This window comes from Anthonomus grandis, chromosome 2 (genome assembly GCF_022605725.1).
Source record: "Anthonomus grandis grandis chromosome 2, icAntGran1.3, whole genome shotgun sequence".
NCBI lineage: Eukaryota > Metazoa > Arthropoda > Insecta > Coleoptera > Curculionidae > Anthonomus > Anthonomus grandis.
In genome coordinates this window covers 42,662,259-42,684,630 of record NC_065547.1, presented here as the reverse complement: position 1 = coordinate 42,684,630, position 22,372 = coordinate 42,662,259, and the positions used below count along the sequence as shown (strand labels likewise).

Sequence of the window (22,372 nt, the reverse complement as noted above, 5' to 3'; positions counted from 1 at the left end):
ATATGAAGATTTAATCAAATAACATAAAAAACATTTGAACAGAACCACAAAAAAAAAAGCCTTATACATGCAGTCAAACCTATTAATTAATTCAGAGAGTCGTTAAAATATTCCTGCAAGGAATAATATGATTTTGTTAATAATAGTTTCTTTAGTGTTTTTCGAAATTTCCTTGTACAGTGTTGTTTTCTTAATGAGAGGGGAAGATGTTTAAATAGTTTTTTTCCATTGTAAATTATCGACTTTTTCACTTGCTCAGACCTCGGCATAGATAGAGATAGCAAAAAAATCTGTCTTGTATTATATGGCTGAGTAAAATACAGTTCCTCTCTGAACTTTTTGTGAACAAGGGACACAGTCTCCAGAATTAAAATGCAATACCATGTTAGGACAGAGTGATTAAGGAACAGTGGGCTACATGACTGTCGAGTTTTAGCACAACACATAAACGCACGCAGTGCCCGTTTTTGTAATAAGACTACTGAGTGAAACAAGTATTCTGAACAAGACCCCCAGAATGGAATACCATAACGAAGATGTGATTCGATTAGAGAGAAATATGCCATACAGGCCACTGCCAATCCCAGGTTGAATGATATAATTCCAAAAACATAGCAACCAGAAGAGAGTTTACAGTACCATATAGTATAAAAATGTTTTATTGTTTAAAAATATGTCACCTAAGTCACTCTTAAAGTTCAGAATATTAGTTTTGGAAATATTGAGCACAAGAGTATTGGAATTACACCATTCCTCCAGACACTGCATATCGCACACAATTGCACACTTCAACCTTTGAGGATCCCTGTCATGCCATATTTTTGTTGTCTTTTGTTTCACTAATGTTCAATCATGCAATCAATACAGGCATGTAGTTGCCTAGGTGCAAAACTATATTAAAGAGTATAAAATTAGAATTTTGGTTCTATCTGATATTTGGTTGGTAAATGAATCTGTATCTTGAATTTATTATTAATAAAGCATTTATTTAATCTAATCTGTAACCAAAAGATACAATTCTGTAAGTATAAAGTGAAAAATACAAAAGTTTATGCAAGGGTTCAAAAAGAATTGTAAAAAATAAGTTTTCTATTTATAGGTGCACACAGTATTTTTGAATCCCTAATGATTGTATTGAAATTTTCTTTTTGGTGCAATATTCTATTATATAAAAAGATAAGGTTTGACTGGAATAGTTTATGTTCTTTTTTCATACCCAAACAGTATCATATATCCTGTTTGATTGATTGTTTATATAGTAGCACAATAAATTAAAATGAAATCGAGACTTTCACAATGTAATAATAATGTCTTATGTCTTATATATTGTCTTAATAATTAGATATCACAAAGCAATGTCAAAATGGTGCACCATTATAGTGCTGTGTGTGATACAATTCAAAAACATTAAGGCAAATATATATAAAAAAAAAATAAATACAAATAAATATATATAATGCTTACTTCCATACTTAACAGAATTAAAATTCAGTATTTTTTTTCTATTGCAGTTTATCCATTTACATATGAAAACACTTATTTTATAATAATTCTTCGCTTATTCTTAATCTGCGACAAGGATAAAGTATTAGAAGATCCAAAATCTCAACTTTTTGGCAGATTTTTTGGATATATCCCTTTCTCAGTTCTATAATATCCTCGGTATCAATTAAAAATTGTGTTTTTCTAGTGCAGTTTATCCATTTACCTAGCAAAACACCTATTTTATAATAATTCTTCACTTATTTTTAAAATGCATCCTGGTATAGGTCTTAGCAGAGCCCAAATCTGGACTTGTTGGCTGGTTTTTCAAACATATCCTTGTCTGAGTTCTTAAATATTCTTGGTATCTTAGTATCTAGCTATACATACAGTACCAAGCAAAAATGGAGAAACTTGTGGTTTAAGTTTAAAAAAAAAAAGTGGATTATTTAATAAATATAAAGCCAGAGTAATCGACTATTGCCAATAAACAAATACTCACATTATTTCTTTAGGTTCAAAGGAATGCAAAAACATATTTGGTATTTATAAATTCTTGCAACAAAAACAATCTATTTGCTTATCTTTATTTTATGAGGAGCAAAAGTAGAGAAACATTTTTAAAGTTGTTAGTTTATGTTTGCTTATTAAAAGCAATACACAATAATATTTTGTTAATTAATAAAGAATAACCTGTAAATATGCCTCGAGGTATAACTTTGGCATTATGTATAAAACAGTTGATAATATCAAAATATCAATCGCGTGTTAAGCAAACAATCATTGCTAAGCAGTTAAGATTAAACCGCTCAGTCGTTTCTAAAACCATAAAGTTACACCGCATTAGGAACTCATTAATAAGTCCACCTAAAACTGGTAGGCCTAGAAAAACGACGCCTAGAGTTGACGAGAAGATTAAATCCTTAGCTCTTAAAAATCCAATTAACACAGCAGTGGATATAAAATCTCAACTAGATGATGTAAATATTAGTGTCCATACAGTTCAAAGACGTTTAAGGGACGGTGGCTTGCCGGCAAGAAAACCATCCAAGAAACCCTTCATTTCGAAGAAGAATGGAACCGCCCGACTTCAATTTGCACATGACCATTTAAACTGGTCAGAAGCAAGATGGAATACAGTATTATTTTCTGATGAAAGTAAGTTTAATTTATTTTCTTCTGATGGTATTTTATGGGTCAGGCGTCCTAAAAATAAAAGAGTTGATCCAAAGTATACTTTGGGCACTATTAAGCATGGAGGGGGAAATGTACAAGTGTGGGGTTGTTTCTCTGGTATGGAAATGGGCCCCATTGTCAAAATTGATGGGATTATGGATCGGTTTAAATATTTAGAAATGTTAACTGATAATATGTTGCCATATGCAGAGGAAAACATGCCATTGCAATGGAGGTTTCAACACAACAATGATCCGAAGCATAAAGCAAAAATTATAAAAAAATTTAGACAAAAAATAAGTGTTGTTAAGTGGCCAGCTCAGAGTCCTGACCTCATAGAGAACCTATGGGATTTAGTAGACAAAAAAATTTGTAAGGAACATCCCGAAAAATTTAAAAATGGAGAAGAGTTGTTTGAAGCAGTTGAAGCTGCATGGCATTCTGTACCCAAGGAGACCTTAGGGAATCTGATTGGATCTGTGAAAAGGAGATGCCTTGCAGTTATTAAAAATAAGGGGTATGCAACTAAATATTAATTTGTTGTTATTATATATTTTCTTTAAATATGTGTTTCTCTATTTTTGCTCCCTGTTTTTTTTAATTAATTTACATATGGCTTTATAATAAGTAGAATTCTATTGTTTATGTTTTATTTTTATTATCTAGTTTGGTGTAGTATTATAGGATAAAAAAATTTTAGTTAACTTTAATAAAATAAATTTAAAAATAAAAAAAAAAAGTTTCTTTACTTTTGCTCGGTACTGTATATTGCGTAGAATAAAATTTTGTAATTTCAACATATTGTGATATATTATTAATATATGATGCAAAGACTAAGATCTAGTCTTTACAGAATATAAGCACAAAAAGAAAAGGGAGAAAGTATTAAAAAATAATAAAAATTGGGTATCATACCTTGTCATTAATTATAGCATGTTTCATTTAAAAAAAAATTTAAATTTGTTATTTAGTTATATTCTCATGTACACCCAATAACTAAAAAGTTAAGTAGGGAAAATAATAAAATGAAATTTATTGAATTTAAAAAGCTGATTTTGAGAGGTGTCTTAATACCTTTGTACATTTCTTCTTCCTCCTCATTAATTTCAAGTGAATAATATCTCTCAGCATCACACAGCTCCTCCAGTTTCTTTTCTGATTCATTGAGCCCCATCCAGCGCAAGGTATCATACCCTTCCCTACTCGCTTCATACTGCTTCAGGTCTGAGAGGGCTCCTCTACAATCATATCTAAAACAAACCAGAGCAATTAAAATTATTTTATTTGGTCATTAGTAGTTATTAAAGAATATTTATTTCACTAAAAACCTGTCTATTTTCAAAGAATCCTGTCCCATCCAAGGAATGAGATGTTTGCCTTGATCAATATACAAAGCTTTTTCATTGTCCCTGAATATTTTGCACGAGTATCCAAACACCAGCAACTGATCCAGGTTCTCTTCCACTCTGTTTTTCCTTAAAATACCGGAATCCGACGATCCCCATTGAGACATTTTTCCTGTGGAATATTTTCCAATTTCTTTTTATTTTGGTTCAGCGTCCATGCGACATTTTGACTGACAACTGACATTTTGTTTGACACATACTTGACAGACGGTAGAGATGTATGAAGAAGATCGAGTTTGATGCTTCAGGTTTGTGTCCACATCCAATGAACTTACCTGTGTGCAGTTCGATCGTAATATATGCGAAAAGCTTCGTTCGAAGAGTTTACTTTTATTATGTAGTATCGCCTTGAGATACTCCCTGCAGCATACGCTTAAAGAAGTTAAGTCCGTCCCTGGTCTGTCGCTACGTAGCAAAGGCCTTACGGCCAAGTGTACTTGAGCGACTTCTGATCATAACCTAACAGTTTAAAATTGTAGCGGGAAAATAAAGAAACGGGTGAATATTTTCCATTTTTTTTTTGGTTCAGCGTCCATGCGACATTTTGACTGACAACTGACATTTTGTTTGACACACACTTGACAGAAGGTAGAGATGTATGAAGAAGATCGAATTCGATGCTTCAGGTTTGTGTCCACATCTAACGAACTTACCTGTGTACAGTTCGATCGTAATATATGCGGAAAGCTTCGTTCGAAGAGTTTACTTTTATTATGTAGTATCGCCTTGAGATACTCCCTGCAGCATACGCTTAAAGAAGTTAAGTCCGTCCCTGGTCTGTTGCTACGTAGCAAAGGCCTTACGGCCAAAAGTACTTTAGCGACTTCTGATCATAACCTTACAGTTTAAAATTGTAGCGGGAAAATAAAGAAAAGGGTGATTCAACGTCCAGAGACTTTTGGGGAGTTGGGAGCGAGTAGGGTCTTTGAACGAAGCTCGCAGCATATGTTTACGATCGTACTTCACACTTATATTGCTTTCATGCTTCGTTCTTTAGATTATTATTACTATGTAGATATTAATTTAAAGTAAACCTGAGAATTTGTTTCCTTCTATACAATTATTTATTAATTATTCATCTATGGGACGTGTATTATGACAAAGGTAATCAGAAAAACCACATAATAGACTCACAGAAAAATTTATTGAAAGAAACGAACATGGAAGACATTTTTTTACCAGATATTCAATGAATATATCAAAAACAAACAACACATTCTAAGAGAAATAAAAATCAGGTATAAAATCCTCTTACATTCCTAAAGATTGTATATGTATCTTATTAGCAAATTAAATATTTAGAATACATGAAAAAGCGCATATATTTAATAAAAAAATGATGCGTCACCCAGTCAGCAACGTCTAGAATGGCATTAGCAAAATGCATTTTTTTCTTAGTTTAATAAGGTTTTATAAAATTTATTGAAGTTAGATTTTTAGCTATGGAACAATAGAATTCATTTAATATGTTTGCAGATAAATCACTTTCATTAATGCTTGAAGAAACTTGTTTTTAGAATAAAGTTTTCTATGTTTTATTATTAGCCAACACTTCTTTTGCTTGTTAGATGGTTTCTTTTATAGAAATACTTTGCAAGTTTTATGAGTCTTCTATAGGTAGAACAATAATTATTAAAATAGGAATGAAAGTACTACACTCCTTCAGTAAATCTGTGAATTCTCTGATGTAATAAAGAATTCTAAAGCTTTTAGAGAATGATTTTAATATTTTTGTAAACCATTGTTTTTTATTTTAACTTTTTTAAGAGAAAAATTACATGCATGGTAAAAAAACTAATGAGTTGGTGTGAAAGTACCCTGGAGGATCTGTGGACATCAAAATATCTTCTCAAGAAGCATTATTACATTACTGATGAAACCTATCATAGTTTGTTGAACTAAATATTCTACCATATTTAGATCTTGTTGGTTTTTCTACAGAAACCATGTAAAATTCACATAATGTGAGTACAATAGTCCAAGGCTGCATTACTGACAGAACAGTAAACTTTAGAACAAACATACATCTATTAATGTATACAAAAACTGTTATGCAGGTTGCACTTTACTACATCAAAAGTATTAAATTAGTTGGTCTTATGATTGTGGTTACATTCGAGTCATAAATATGAACATATATTTCTCATGCTTCAATTTAAATTATTAGGCAAACATTTTAAACCTAAATATATTGCTTTTAATTCAAGAAAACTTATAAGCTTTTTCTAAAAACATATAGTATTGGTGCTAGACGAAACAGGCAACAAGTAAATTCATATAATTTATTGTTGAAGCAAGATCATAAGAATTTTTTGTTGCCTTTAAATTCTGGCAAAAAGATCTTTTAAATCCAAGGTAGACATGACTTCTATACTCTCCTGAAGATCTGAGCCACTAATTTAAAAGGCCAAAAAATAGATATTTTGACATTAAGAGTTATTTGGTGGCATTTTTATAAAAGGCAGCCTATAACAAGAAATCAAGAGAATCATGAGTCTCCATAGCCATACATTAACAAAATGTCTAAGTCTTCCAGGTAAAAGTAGCTTTAATTTTTTTCATGAGCTTTACTCCCAGATAAATGATGGTGGAGTATCGGCGGCAGTTTTTTGTGATTTGTCGAAGGCTTTCGATTGTGTCTGCCACAGGATTCGGCTGCGGAAGCTTCATCATTATGGTTTTCGGGGTGTTTCATCTTCTTGGTTTGCTTCCTATCTGCAAGATGGGCAACAACGAGTGCTTGTAGGATCTAAGTACTCTGATTACCATCCTATCACCTTGGGAGTTCCTCAGGGTTCAGTTTTGGGGCCTATACTTTTTCTCCTATACATAAATGATCTTACCAATCTTAATGTACGGGGGAACTTTACTCTATTTGCCGATGATACCACACTTCTTTGGCACAGCCCAGACACAGATACTCTGCGAACTACATTAGCAACTGATCTTCAGGCAGTAAATCTCTGGTTTGAATCAAACTTGCTGTCACTAAATCCTCAAAAAACCAATTTATTGTGTTTTAAGTGTGCTCTAGACGACGTGCCTTTTTCTAATTCAGTAATTCAGCAGTTTAATAATACAAAATTTTTGGGTATATTCATTGACAGAGAACTCAGATTTGAAGAGCATATCCTCGGTACTTGCAAAAAGGTGTCTGCAGGTTGTTTTGCAGTCAGAGCGGCTACCCTGGAGCTTGGCATGGGGTTTGGAAGATCTGTATATTTTTCATTAATTGAATCCCACCTTAGGTATGCCATTTGCTTCTGGGGTAATGCAGCTGCCTACCTTCTACAAATGCTGCTTGTTTTACAGAATCGTGCTGTACGTTACATCTGTGGGACTAAACCAAGAGATTCCTGTCGCCCATTATTTGTTAGGCTGGGCATACACACTGTCTTCTTCCTCTACATTCAGGAAGTGGCCTGCTTACTTTTTGCAAATCGCTTTCAATTTATAACCCCAAATCCAAGATACTTAACGCGTCAAGTGAACGGTCTAAATCTTCCAATCCCCTCCTCCACATTAACTAAAAAATCTATTTTCTACGAGGGAATCAAAATTATAAATTGTTTACCCGGTGGAATCAGGGAGGCAACATGTATTGACCCTTTTAAACGTAAATTGAAAATACTTTTGACCAAAAAATGTTACTATTCACTATATTTGTGTTCTGTGCTATTCACTGTGCTATTCACTACGTCGACACATTCTAATTTTCCCTAAGTGTAAGTTTACAGTATTTGAATTTTATGGTTTGAATTCTTTGCTGTCTTATACTTGAGGAGATAATTATGGAATTTAATTTACTTTTTATGTATTTTTTTTTCTGATGTTTGTTTTGGAACTCGAGTGTGTATGGGGTGTAGTGGTTAAGTTTAGTGGTAGTAATTTAAGGTAGCTTTGTTTAGAACATTTTTTTTTTGTTAATAACAATAAAGCATGTTTTTTTTTTCTTTGGACTATTGTGGAAATTGAGGCTGATTCTTCTGGATAGATTTGTACTCACTCCTGTAATATTTTGGATGACTTTGCTCTTGATACTTCTGACCTCAACTGTCTAGAAGAAAGCACTTAAATTATCAGACCTTGATTTCCCACTGGTCTTTAATGCTTTCATAATTTATTAATTTCATAACTCTCATAGCTGCTTAGCTTAAATAAGGTAAAAATATAGTAAATTTGATAGGAATTCCAATACGAGAGATACAATTTTCTAATAGAAGATTTAGAGGCAATTACAAATCTCTTAATTTAAAATAGGCACAGGTAATTATGATAAATTTTGCGGGTACTATATATTTGTCCATAAGGCCTCTTTTTGTCTCTTTATTTAAACCTTTTATTAAATAATTGCCCGATCTTATATCTAGCGCTTTATGAAGTTCTGGAGTTTCCTTCAGTTTTAGGCATTCTATTAATATAGAGAAGAAGCACGAAAGGGATAAAAAAACAGGGCTTAATCGATATTTAAGCACTTGTAAGTATATCGATAATGGCGGATTCCATACCTACTAATGTCGAAAAAAATGACACTTAGCAATTAATCTGTCAACAGTGTCAACGTCAAAAAAAAGATTGTTAAGCCATATTTTAGCGAGTAAGCGCCTATAAGCGTCTTTAAGACATCTCATTCGAGCGATCAAGACGTCGTCGTATAAGGCGCTTTAAGCGTTTGTTAGCGGTCTTGGGAGACGAACAATAATAAACAATAAATATTGATATAAATTTTTTGATATTTAAAAAAAAAAAACTGGTCTTTTTTTTTGTTTCGTGTGTCCACCACTTGGTGGACCTCTGGTCTAAGCAACTTGAGCTAGTCTAAACATGTACTACTGTTCCCTCTGAGAAAGAAGCCCTGCTGAAGTCTATACTTTAGTTTTTTTTCTTTGCAAATTCTCTTAACCAGTGTGTACTGGCTTGGGAGAGGCTGCTATTTTATGTATCCTCACACCACACCATCACGCTATGTAAGGTGGGGTGAGGCTCTTCTGTTCCGAGGCATAGTCGTACTGAAATTACAGACTGCTACTGATTATTTCCACAGTCGGGGTTTACGCCTTTTCCCGCTAAAAGGGACCTAATCAAGACGCGATGCGAACATCCTGACTGTTCAAACCTCATGTCAGTGGTCAACGCTTGTTTGTCACTATCGTGTTGAATTAAATTGAACCCTATCGAAAAAAAACTAGATAAAATACGATTTTAAACAAACAGATAAAGGTTCTAAACCCTTACAAGCAACAGTTAATCTTAAAAAAAAACGGACATAATCGATATTTCAGCACCTGTAAGTATATCGATAAGGGCAGGTCCCATATCTACTCTTCCGAAAAAAAATGACACATATCAATTAATCCGTCACTGTCAAAAAAAGATTGTTAACTGTCAATGTCAGTGGTCAACGTTTGTCATCATCGTGTTGAATCAGATTGAATCTTATCGAAAAAAAAAACTAAATAAAATACGATTTTAAACAAACAGATAAGTGATAACACTTAATTTTTTATGGTATTTCGGTCCTAGAACCCTTACAAGCAACAGTTATTCTCAAAAAATGGCCAGAGATTACGACCACTTGTTCAAATTGCTCATCATTGGAGACAGTGGTAAGTGCATTATAGACTTCTTTAGTCCCTGGGGCGGGGTTTGCTTTAAATTAAACGAAATTACTTAAAATTATAAACATATCAAGAATCATATAAATTATATCCGGTCTAGCTGATATATCTCGTTATTGTAGGCGAAATAATCTAGTTGGAAATGTGGCACACATTGTTTAAATGTAATTTACTTGTTAGTGCCATTGTTTGTTTTCTATTTAATTTTTAATAAAAGACACTTTTGTTGTAAATTAGCCTGAATAGAAGGAAAAAAGTATTTCTGGAAATAATGCATTTGATTATCAAGAGTATTTTAGAAATGAAATTTGTATCCAAAATACTAGTCAGAATATTAAATGGTTGTAATATTATGTCAAAGACAGAGAAGATTCTGTTGTTTTCATTTCTAAAACCTGCAATTAATTTCTCACCCCAACTTTTAATATCTACCATGATTCCTTGTAAAAATGATATAATAGTACTTCTTCCCACTAGCAATCCTCCAAGTCCTCCCCAAAATAAAATTATGTTGTTAATTGCCAGTTATCTCTCTGAAACAGTTGCTTCAATATATTTCAACAATATATTGTATGTTATCCAGCATCTGTAGGAACATCCTGTTCAAATAAAGACATTTGTATTTCAGAAGAGGGTAAACTACAACATTTGAGATTCTTTCTGAATTACTTGGACTTTAAATTTGCTATTTGTAATTTACTTTAATTGTATCCATACATAGAGTGACTGCATTTCAGTGTTTCTTTAAATATCTGGTAGCGAAAATGAAAATGCCCTTCAGGATCACATTAAAAAATTCACTATAAACAAATTTCAAAATTAATAGAATTTTTATACTTCTTGTTGTTATTTAATAATTGTTAAACTTGCTTCACGCTTATATGGTTTTGTTAAAAGATTTTTTTTTGATTAAGGGCTTTTTTTATCTATGACAAGAATGTGCTTTTTATACACTATTTTAATTTAAAGGGAGTTTTGTTTTGTCAATGTCTGTAATAAGTGAGTCTATGTTGAAGTTGAAAAAACAAATTATGCATTACCTAATTACATATGATTTATTGAAAAGAGTTTAAGAAACAATCCTTGATGAAAAGTTAAATTTTGAGAGATTTGCAAATCAAATCAAAAACTAGCTTGATGACACAGAATTGCTGACAAAGTCTTGCTATTAGCTAAAATAATCCTAATAAAATAAAAATATCACAGAGTACCAAAAGTCATTCTTAATAAGTAGAAAAACAGGAAGTGGGTATAATATAGATTAACAATTCAACAGCTTTAAGATACATAAAAAATAAAATTTATCAATAATAAGACACACTAATTATATACAAGAAGTAGACTACTAATTCCAGATATTTACATTAAATGATTTGTCCAGGTGGTAACAAGCTTTTGAGACAAACATTTTCTTTAAAGCTTTCTTAAATCTAACAGAATAGTCGATTGATATAAAAATAATAATAATAATAATAAGCTTTATTTCCAACAGGTTACATATACCCAGTTACAGGAAAATCAAATTAAATATGTAAATGTACAAGTACGAATGCATGAACTGTATTAGATTCATGCAACTAAACTATAAAAGAATTGCTATATAATATAAAAAAAGTAGTGAGTTTGCGAAAATAAATAATAAAAAATCAACACTAAATTAGGATAAGAATCAAGAATTAATTTAAATCAAAAGAGCGGAAAAAAATGAGTAAACAAATGTATTCAAACTAAAACTAAATAACTAAAAACCAAATAACCTAGCCTCCCCCACCGACCATACTCAGGTGACTCAAAATAAGTGCCAAGTGGTCATGGTGAATGTCACAAGAATCAGCAATAGTGTTAAAGTTTTGACACATAAAGTGAATAGGACTCTGGTACAGAATGTTGGACCTGGCTGTGTCCAAGTTAAAAGCTGGACACTGTCTAGATCCTGGGCGTGGTATATGAAAGCAAATCCTTTGCAAAAGGGATGGGCAGTCAATTTTATGGTTAAGTAAATTAAACAAGAATTTCACCGAATGCATTTCTCTCCTCTTCGCAAGTGACTGTTCACTATATCTAGAGAGCAGCAGGTTATGGTCAAAACCCCTTGGAGGATAGACTCCACCATCCTTAAATGCCAAACATTGGAATCGCCGTTGGACTGATTCTAATAGGTGAATGTGCTGGTTGTAAATGGGAGACCAAATGAGGGAGCTGTAGTCCAGCCTGGATCTAACAAATGCATAGTAGAGAGTTTTGGCAGTGGCAGTGTTCGAAAAAAGTTTGCAATTTCTAATAATAAAGCCCAGCATGCGAGTAGCTCTAGAAACAGTATCTTCGATGTGAGGGATAAAAGAAAATTTTTGGTCAAAGGTGACTCCAAGATCCTTAAAACAGGTAGACCTTGCCAGAGACTCTCCATTAACTGAGTAATTAAAGACAACTGGACTTTCGATTCGAAAGTGGCTGACCACATTACACTTGGAAACATTAAGGTTAAGCCGGTTCCTTTAACCAAAGGTGTATGGTATTGATGTTCTCTTGCAGTTGACCACAACGAGTTAAGGAGCTTTATCAAGAGATCGGAGAATCCAAACTGGCGCTCAAGCTTATTTAATAGGATGAAGTGGTCAATCTGGTCAAAAGCCTTTTGAAAGTCTGTGTAGATAACATCGATTTGACCTCTATCATTAAGTGCTTCGCACACAAACTGAGAGAAGAATGCTAGGTTTGTAGTACATGAGCGGCCAGAAACAAAGCCATGTTGATCATTGGCCAGCATGGATTTAACCTTGGGAAAAATTAATTTATAAAGAGCCAACTCGAATAACTTTGAGAAATTGCACAGAATGGATATAGGGCGGTAATTCTCAATTGTTCCAGCATCGCCCTTTTTAAAGATTTTGGGAAAAATACCTGTGTTAAGGATCAGATTAAAAATGTGGAGCAGAGGGTCTGTAAGTGCAACAGAGCAGTCCCTAGCTAAAAAACTAGGAATTAGATCTGGGCCAGAGGTCATTTTGCTTTTCAGACACTTGCTCGCCATTGTAATGTCGGTAGCCGCGAGCGCGACGACGTCAATGCAAGTTAAGGGAGGTTCAGAGACGACAGGATGATCGCTGGGAAGTGAGTTCGTGTATACACTCCTGAAATAATCTCCAAAAGCCGACACAATGCTGTCAGACGTATTGTATGATTGGTTAGAAAGCTTCATTGAGCCGGGGATTTGAGACTGATTATGTTTGCTTCCAATAAAAGACCAAAATCCCAATATAATTTCAACAAGACGATGGTTAAAGTTTTTCTTACCCATATTTCATATTATTCATTTATATGATTATAGAACTTATTGTCTATAAGGAACAAAGTATTAAAATTTTATATTTTACTAGAAGTATGTGGTACTATGCTAATAAGTTGTAGGTATTTTGCTTGTAAAACGGCCCAAAATATCCCACCCAAACTGAAAATTACTACAGAGAAAAAAAATATCTAAACACTAAAAATACATTTTATTATTTGATAAAAAATCCATAAAACAGAAAAAATTGTCAGTGAATGTAATAAAATATTTAGATTGAAAGAGTTTTGAACCTCCCAATACTCTATTATGTCATAGAGGCTATTTAATTTAAGTATTTTAAAAACATTTATTTGACATAATTGAAAAAACTTACTATTTTTACAAAAAGTAAAATAATACTTTGAAAAATCATAACTTTATTATTTAACATTTGTGCTTTAAAAAACAATGTAAGCCGGCATCATAACGTATCATTAGTGTTTGATATTCAACAATTTCCATCACCCTTAGTCAATGCAAGTCCCTAAGTAACCTTATAATGGAATAGTAAGAATACCCAAGAATTGCATGAAAGTTAATAAATTCCACAAATAATACAAAGAATGTGCAAAGGGCACATTACATGGTTTCAGTGCTTAAACCTTATTATAAAAAAATATTACAATATCATTATGAATTAATTAAAAATGTTTTTCCTTCAATCAGGTGTAGGAAAAAGTTCTCTGCTGCTAAGGTTTTCGGATAACACTTTCACTGGCAGTTACATTACCACTATAGGGGTAGATTTTAAGATAAAAACTGTCACCATAGATGGCCAGAGAGTCAAGTTGCAGATTTGGGACACTGCAGGTCAGGAGAGGTTTAGGACAATTACTAGCACGTAAGTTAAAAAAAAAAACCTTTAAGGAAAATTATTTTTTATTTAAAAAAAAAACCAGAAACCAGTACTGTTATCATTTGAGTAATTAAACACTGGTTATCTTAAATATGTTTAAACCAGACTTCTGTGGTCAGTTAATCAGAAAAATAGTTTTACAGTATTAAATAAAACTGTTTTTCTATATTAATGACTAATTGTAAAGTTATTTCAATGTAAGCGGTGTTAATTGAAGTGTAACCTGAACCAGTAGGATATTAAGTAATATTATTGTTGTGATGAATTCCTGTTGACTTTTTTATGTATTTGAAGGAATTATGAACTGAAATTTTAAATGCTATTTTTTTCAATACACTTTTTAATATAGTCTGTAATATACGATCCGGTATGGCATTTTTTTCTTTGTCTTAACATGCAACCAGTTTCTTCATCACCTTTGCTACCTCCACGAATAAATGCCCCCTGCCGTTTTTGTCTCTTCATTTGTTGTCTCCCAACTCTCATTGCTCTCATTACTGCAGTTTTAGTTCCATTACATAACTAACATTAAGACTTTGAGAATCTTTATAAACCTCTGAGTATAATGTTTTTTTTTTGAATATTGTAAGAAGGTATTCTATGTTATATTATTAGTACAGTAATGTATGGATAATCCGAACAGAAAGTTGGCAGACCCCATTCAGTTTACCAAAACTTTCGGATTATAGGATTTATAATAAAAGATCTATAAACCGAACACGTTCGGTTTATAGATAACTTTCTTCACCATATAAATGCACTCTCACCATAAAACATATTTGTACATAATGGATTTAAAAACCTTTATTTAACTTAACAGGAAATCAAACGAACGATTCAGTAAAAATTTATCTAACAAGAAAAATAATTACGATTTTTAAAGAAACCAGTTAACTGCCTACATAATATGGACATACTTCATTGCCTCTTAATATTTTCTTTGAATAAAATTGTCCAGAGTTCTTTGAACAGATTTTTTGATGCTTAGATCGACAGCCTTCTGTCGAATTCTTCTTAGAAGGATCACTTCATACAGTGGCAATTCATTTTCCTCCGCCCAGCGTAGACACTTATCAAATGAGATCACCGCTTCTGTGCTGGACATTTTTTGTATAAGTTCATCCTCGTCATCAGGCTTCTGATTTTCTCCTGCGACATTAGCAATAATCTCATCATCTTCTAAGATCAATATATCCAAATTTTCCTTGTCATCACCTCTTGCCCATTTTTCAACTTCTGTTTTATCTATCGGATTATCAGCACGATTCACTTTGTTCACTAACTCCACTAGATCAGGTCCTTCATCTGACAAAATAGAATCACATATTTCTCCTCGTAAAGCATGCAGGAGTATCAAATCTTCTTCATCCATGTTCCTGGCGAAAAGAAGTTGACACCACGATTTTCTCACCAGTTTTTCAGGCACTTGCTTCCAAGATTCGGCTAATGCAAACACAGCATCCTTTAGCGACACATTCTTTAAACATTGCGCAATGTTTTCATCATCTTGTACAAGTACCTCTGGCAGCAGCCTTTTTCGATATGTGACTTTTATATTTTGGATCACATTCTGGTCCATCGGCTGAACCAGGGCAGTGCAGTTAGGTGGAAGAAACATGACTTGAATATTACCATCATGACTGGCTAGTTCTTCGCCTGGTCTGTAGGCTGAAGCATTGTCTAATATTAAAAGGGCTTTCTCTTCAAAATTATTGATTCGAAGATACTTTTTTACGCTTGATACGAATTCACTGTGGAACCATTCTTCGAAAATAACTCAATCAACCCAAGCACTTTTTTGGTTTCGGTAACAGACAGGTAGGTTGCTGTTTTTGAATGGTCTTGGATTTTTTGATTTACCGATCACAAGCAACCTCAACTTATGTCGTCCACTTAATTCGGTCTTTACTGATTTTACGACCCGGGGCACCCTTTTCGTCTGCGTGTATACTAATGTCTTTTCAGGAAGACAGCGCCAGTATAATCCAGATTCGTCCGCGTTATAGATTTGCTCTGAAGAAAGACCGAGTTGTTCAATTTTTTGTTTGAGTTCTATACGAAAGGTTTCGTCACTCGACAGCTTTTCCCCGGTAAATTTCAACGAGCGTATCCCAAATCTGTGTTTGAAGCCTTGAAACCATCCTCTGCTAGCTTCGAAGTTGACTCCTTCGTCATTATTCATTTCTGTGAAAAATTGGCGAGCCTTTTGAAATATGATTGCTTCGGAAATTGGTGCATATCGTGCTCTCTGTTGCAAAAACCATGTATACACTGCATCTTCAACATCAGAAAATTCCGCTTTGCGCATCGTTTTACTTACCGCCACCAGTTTTAAATATTTCCTGTTTGTTATTGGCTACTTTTTTTCTGAGATCTTTTTTATACCCTCATACTTTGTTCGAAGATTATTCAGGATTCGAACCACCCCTGACATAGGGTTTTTTACATTAAACTCTGCTGTCAATTTTTCCCACGCCTGATATTTTTCTTTCCAAGATGTTGGATCAGTCTTTTTTTATTTAATTGTACCTGCATATTGACTTACTAAATTACAGAGCATAATAACTTCTTTTTCAGAAAAGAGGTCGGTACTCTTTTGTTATCAGGTTATTAAGACATCCTCTAAAAAAATAGTGGAAAACAAAAATTATTAGAGTTCTACCAAATTCACTGCACAGTATACAGTTTCTAAAAAGCTGTGTACTGTGATTTATTGGCAAATGTCTGGTGGGATACTTACTAATTAGCAAAAATGCAAATACGTATTTAATACTAGTACTAACGGAAAGAATATCGGATTTGGTACAAAACAAGTATACAAGTACCTATAACTATTATCACAAATTAAAAACCAAACACTACCATTATTTTTGTTTATTTTATTTATTTTCTCAGGACCGGATATTCATAACCCTAATCTTTTTTTTTTCTTAAGATTATTATACTGGCCACAACAATAATTATGTTGTTGCCAAACTGTAAACCTTCTGCTAGTTAATAACAGGTTAAAATTTGGTTCATAATTCCCCCTACAGCTATTGGTAGGTTTACCGACAGGATAGAATTTATCTGCCTGATAACACACAGGAACTTTACTAGATGGTTCGTAATTTGTCCCTAAGGCCGATCGCATACTTATAAGACATTTGTTTCAAACATGTCTGCGACATGTCGTTTTATTTCCAACACGGTGGTTCTTATGCTCATCCGCAGTGGAGCGCATGAGTACCTGGTGTCTGGACAGTAAGTTGTCTTTGAACTCTGGTAAAACGGGGTTGATTAATTTTTCGAAGGCCAATATTGTCTCAGAATCTCTACTTGTGTGGTCTGGTGGGCAGTCAATCCCTGTGGCCAATAGTATTAAATTCTTAGGAATACACATTGACCCCAATTTAAATTGGGAGAAACATATTAAAAACCTTTATTCCAGATTAGCTAGCTTGTGCGGATTGATTAGAAGATTAAGGGATGTAGTGTCTGAGGTATCTCTTCGCCTATTTTATTTCGGACAGGTACAGTCGATCTTACAATATGGTATCTGTTTCTGGGGATCTGCAAGAGGAGCTCTAGATATATTTAGAATGCAAAAGCGTATCATTCGTTGTTTATTGGGCATGACCTACAGAACTTCCTGTAGGCCTTACTTCTGCAAACTAAAAATACTCACCCTTCCCTCCCTATACTTTTCTTCCTTGGTGTTATTTGTGAAGAGACACAATCATTTGTTTGTTGAGAATAGGGAAATGTACGCTGAGGAAGTGACTATGATTACACGACATAGAAGCGATCTCCGTATTCCATTGCATAATTCAGCTTACTATGAAAGAGGTTCTCATTATATGGCCATCAGGGCTTATAGAATGCTACCTGCTGATATTAGAAGCATTGAATCTACAGTCCAATTTAAAAAAGCTGTTTACCACTGGTTGCAGATTAAATGTTTTTATAATTTTACTTTTGAATAATAATTTTAACTTGTGTTAGATATTTAGAATATTTATTTTAAATTTTGTTATTTTGTTTATATAAGTATATTGCCTCTATGAATTCTAGATAAGAAAAATTAATGTACCCCATGGGAGCTAGATCCTCCTTTGTATGACGTTGCTTTGTCGTCCTGTATACGATTTTGTTGGCAAATAAAGGATATTATTATTATTATTATTATTATTATTATGGCGATTCATAGAACAAACAGATACGCCGCGGACAGGACAAGACTTGTTGCAAACGAATTTGATACGACACTGCTTGGCTCCAATTTCAAGCTTCATTTGTTTTCGACTGCTTTAACTGAATGCACGCTACTTAACAATAATTTTAATAAAAATAAGTAAAATGAAAGATAATCCAACATTTAATGTAAAATTTGTACAAATCGTTGAAAAATACAATGTTTTGTATGACCATACCAGGGAAGACTACTCAAATAGGCATGTGCAAGAAAAAGCCTGGAACGAAGTTGGAAAAGAAATAAATGAAACAGGTAGTGTTTACTTTTATAATATAATATACAGCGTGTTCTGCTAACATCTTACCAAATGGGATTTTTTTAAATTATCGAGTAAAAAACAAAACATGTTCAGAAAAAGTTCTGGTTTGTTAAAAAATAATATTTTCGTGCAAAATATTTTTCTATTGCATACAGGGAGACCTAAAAATTTTTTCTGAAGCTTCTATTTATCTGCCGCGCTGATATTGAGGGTGAAAATTTTGTAATATTTGTTGTGTGTTATTATTATTATGTAGTAACCCGCCCATTTCAAATGTTGGCTCTGACATTTTTCCATCCAATTTTCTTATAAAATTGTGTAACAGACAAATTGCCTTAACAATTTTATCAACTTTTTGGGGTGAGCATAGAATAGATCTCTCTAGAATTTTAAATTTTTACACCATTATACCAAATGCACATTCTACACTTCGACGAGCTCGTGATAATCCATAGTTGAAGATTCTTTTCGGGTTTGTTAAATTTCTTGACGGATAAGGCTTTAATAAATTTTTACAAAGAGGGAAAGCAGCATCTCCGACAAAATAATAGGGAAAAGCCGGCTCGTGTGGTTCTTTGGGCAAAGGCTGCGGTGGTGGAAAATTGAGTGTGTTTGCCTGGAAGTTTCGTCAAATACTTGAATTTTTAAATATTGCCCCTATTTCTACCATAGACTATTTCTACCAGTCGCCAACGTCAATTGTAGTAAAATTGCTATCTGCATCCTCTATAGCCAATAATTGCAATAAAACTTTTATAATTATAAAAGGCGGATCCCGTCTTGGCTGGACAATGTATTAACTAATATGTTTTCCATCGATACTATCAATACAGTTCGGTAAATTCCAAAGTTCGTCAAAGCGTTCGGCTTTTTCAATCCATTGCAATTCACTTGGAAAAGGCATGAATTCCATTTGCAAACCTGACCAAATATTGTCACAAACTTCTTGTCCAATTGTAGGGTCGCCTCTCATAAATTGGAAAGATAACTGCTTAAAACTCATTCCGGTAGCCAAGTATCTGAAATAAAATTTTATTTATAGGAGCTGCATGTAAGGAGAAGTGGAAAAATTTAAGATCTGCTTATACCCGTCATTTAAGGCAAAAACCACCATCTGGATCATCAGCACAAACAAACAAAAAATATTATTTAGTAGACTATTTGGACTTTCTCCTGCCGTTCACTAAATCTAGGCAATAAAAGGGTAGCAGTATATAAATGAAGAAACAAATAATATTGCAACTCAAGAAGAATCTTCGGATATTGAGCCTCCTGAAATACATGACAAAAATGATGTAAATAGGGATGCATTCGAAGAATCCTCTACAAATGAACCTTTATTAGTCACTCTAGAGAAATGTGCCATTGATTATTTTACATAGAAAAGCCGAGGCCAATCGGAAAAACCGGAAGATGCTGACTTGCTATTTCTTAAAAGTCTTTTGCCCGATTTACAGCGAATGACAAACGACTAAAAACACTAATTTAAATATAAAACAATGCAAGTTATTGGTGAAATACTTTACAAACCACCACCAAATAATTTTACCCCATCACGTTCAACACATTCTCAACAGATTTGTTATAATTCAAGCAACAGTAACTCTCACCCATTTTCAAACAGTTCTCAAGCGCAAACTACGTACTCTTTAAGCCAAATAAACACACCTATAACATCTCCAAATACCGATTATGACTATTTCAATTTGTAATACATAATAAATACTTACACAATGGAAATTAAATTTGATTTAGTTACTTACCTCATTGTAATAATTAGTTTTTCCTTTGGTGTAATGTATTTCCGAAATTTTGTATCTGATCTCTTGATAGAAGGTCCAATTATGTCCAAAAGTACTAAAAATATCTCTCGTGACATTCTATAAAATGATTGAAATTTTGCTTGATCTTCCATCATTTCCTCACCAGTAGAACTTTTAAATATACTGCGATGAAGTTTAGCTGTACTATATGGATGAACCCAATATTTTCGAGTATTTTTCTTCTTTCGCCTTCGCAATATTAGTACCGATAATAACGCCACATCTTCATCGACGACATGATGTATACTACTAAATGTTCGAAACAAATGTCTTATAAGTATGCGATCGGCCTAAGGGAGATAATTATGTCTTTGTAAGCCTTTGCAGAAACATGGTGCTTTTTTCTTTTTCAGATTTTTCTTTCAGATTTTCCTGTAACCGAACCTTCACTAAAATGCTATATGAAAAATAATTAAACAGTATAATTTCAAATTGGTACTAAAATATTTTTCATAGTGCATAGTAAAAAGCATATAATACTTAAATATTTATATTTCTCTTTCAGGTATTATAGAGGAACTCATGGTGTTGTCATAGTATATGATGTAACGAATGGCGAGACATTCGCCAACGTAAAACGGTGGTTACATGAAATAGATCAAAATTGTGAAGTAGTTAATCGAGTATTAGGTGAGCATATTGGGTTCACCTTTAGTATATTTTTTCTATTTTCCGTATTTTTTAGTTGGAAACAAAAACGACACTCCAGATAGAAAAGTCGTGTTAACAGAAGATGCCCAGAGGTTTGCAGACACCATGAACATTCAACTTTTTGAGACTTCTGCCAAGGATAATATTAATGTAGAGGAAATGTTTATGGTTATAACTAGGCTGGTTTTAAAGTAAGAGCATTTAAAAATGGCTTTAATTGTGACTAAAATAAATTATATTTTAGGACAAAATTAGAAATTAAAGAGCAAAACGACTCTAAAGATATAGTAAATATACGGGACACCAGGAAGAAAACGAGGAAGAACAAGTGTTGTTAGCAGAGGTATGGAAGTGTTTGGGTCTGCGTGTGCGTACGGACGTGTGTTTTAGTGTACAGTGTACAAGTAGATTAGTACAAAAAAAAAAGACCCTAATCTAGACGAGAGTCGCTTCCTTGCGCTATTTTTGCTAAGCCAAAAGTATGTGATATTTTGGGGGAAATAACTTTTTTTGGGGTCCTATAAGTATTATTGAGGGGCCCAGTTCAAATCAAATGCATTTGTATTGTTTGTCTTTCTATGTGTGCATTTGGAACTCTAGATTCAATAATTCAACCAGTTCCAATATGAATGTTCTTTGATATTTAACCTGTGAAGTATAGGAGAGGTCCTGTAAATAACCAAGATGAGTGTAAATAAATTTACCATTTTACCAATTTTTGTTTTAAGCTTAGGTTAGTAAATTGGATATTCTTTATTTTTTTCTGCTCAAATTCGTATATTTTTATGCCATTGCCGAGGCCCTCTGATTTATAGTACATGCATTCATGTAGAATTTGTTTGTTGTAATAAGTATTTTGTTTTTTTTTATTCATTTCCCTATGCAGACAATATTTTTAAATTAAATTAAAACCTAATATAGCATATCAGGAAATACGTATTTATTATTATTATTATTATTTAAAACAAAAATGACAATTAGAGGTAACATAGATTGTGTTTCGAAGGTGCATTTAATTATCGAGTCCCATTTATATGAAAATGTTTTATATTAACTTGGATGTATATAACCTCATAGTATCTAAATAATTGTGCATTTGTTTCTTACTGAAATAAATTGTATATTTGTTGTGATATAGTGTTTTAATTTTACCTTATTTAGTTCTAAAGCTAAAGCGTTACCAAATCACATAAAGGTTTTATTTATTTATCGAATTACAGTATCAACAGCCATAGAGGACAAATAGAGATACCACCATATAATATGTACTTACTACTCTAAAATGAAATCCAAATATAATATTAGCACCCATAAGCGCCGCTTAAGCGGACACTCACGGTTCCGTAGCTTTTGGTAGACAATGGTACAGGGAAAACATCGGACGGTTGGTAAGTATCTCCAACCGTTATCAAGTGTAAACTGACGACCAGTCTAAAGTGTAAACTAGTTAGTTTAGACTGGTCGTCAGTTTACACTTGATAACGGTTGGAGATACTTACTTATATTATGGTACCTATAATATTGACATATTTGCTCAAA

The 22,372-nt window shown here is 33.1% G+C and overlaps 2 protein-coding genes across 2 annotated transcripts in view; one reads left to right on the top strand and one right to left on the bottom strand.

Moving 5' to 3' along the window:
* The window catches only part of LOC126747368 (protein suppressor of white apricot), a 38,166-nt gene extending 33,916 nt beyond the window's left edge, over window positions 1-4,250 (bottom strand). The window contains exons 1-2 of the mRNA XM_050455949.1: window positions 3,987-4,250; window positions 3,733-3,908 (exon numbers count right to left, since the gene is read on the bottom strand). Of these exons, the coding sequence (XP_050311906.1) occupies window positions 3,733-3,908; window positions 3,987-4,171 (361 nt within the window). The 5' untranslated portion in view covers window positions 4,172-4,250. The remainder of the gene's footprint in view (window positions 1-3,732; window positions 3,909-3,986) is intronic.
* Window positions 4,251-9,447: 5,197 nt separating this feature from the next.
* On the top strand, window positions 9,448-21,966 carry LOC126750354 (ras-related protein Rab-35). The gene is made up of 5 exons (XM_050459933.1): window positions 9,448-9,670; window positions 13,677-13,851; window positions 20,688-20,812; window positions 20,868-21,024; window positions 21,078-21,966. The coding sequence occupies exons 1-5, from the start codon at window positions 9,619-9,621 to the stop codon at window positions 21,169-21,171; spliced, it is 603 nt and encodes a 200-aa protein (XP_050315890.1). The 5' UTR covers window positions 9,448-9,618; the 3' UTR covers window positions 21,172-21,966.
* Window positions 21,967-22,372: the final 406 nt, after the last annotated feature.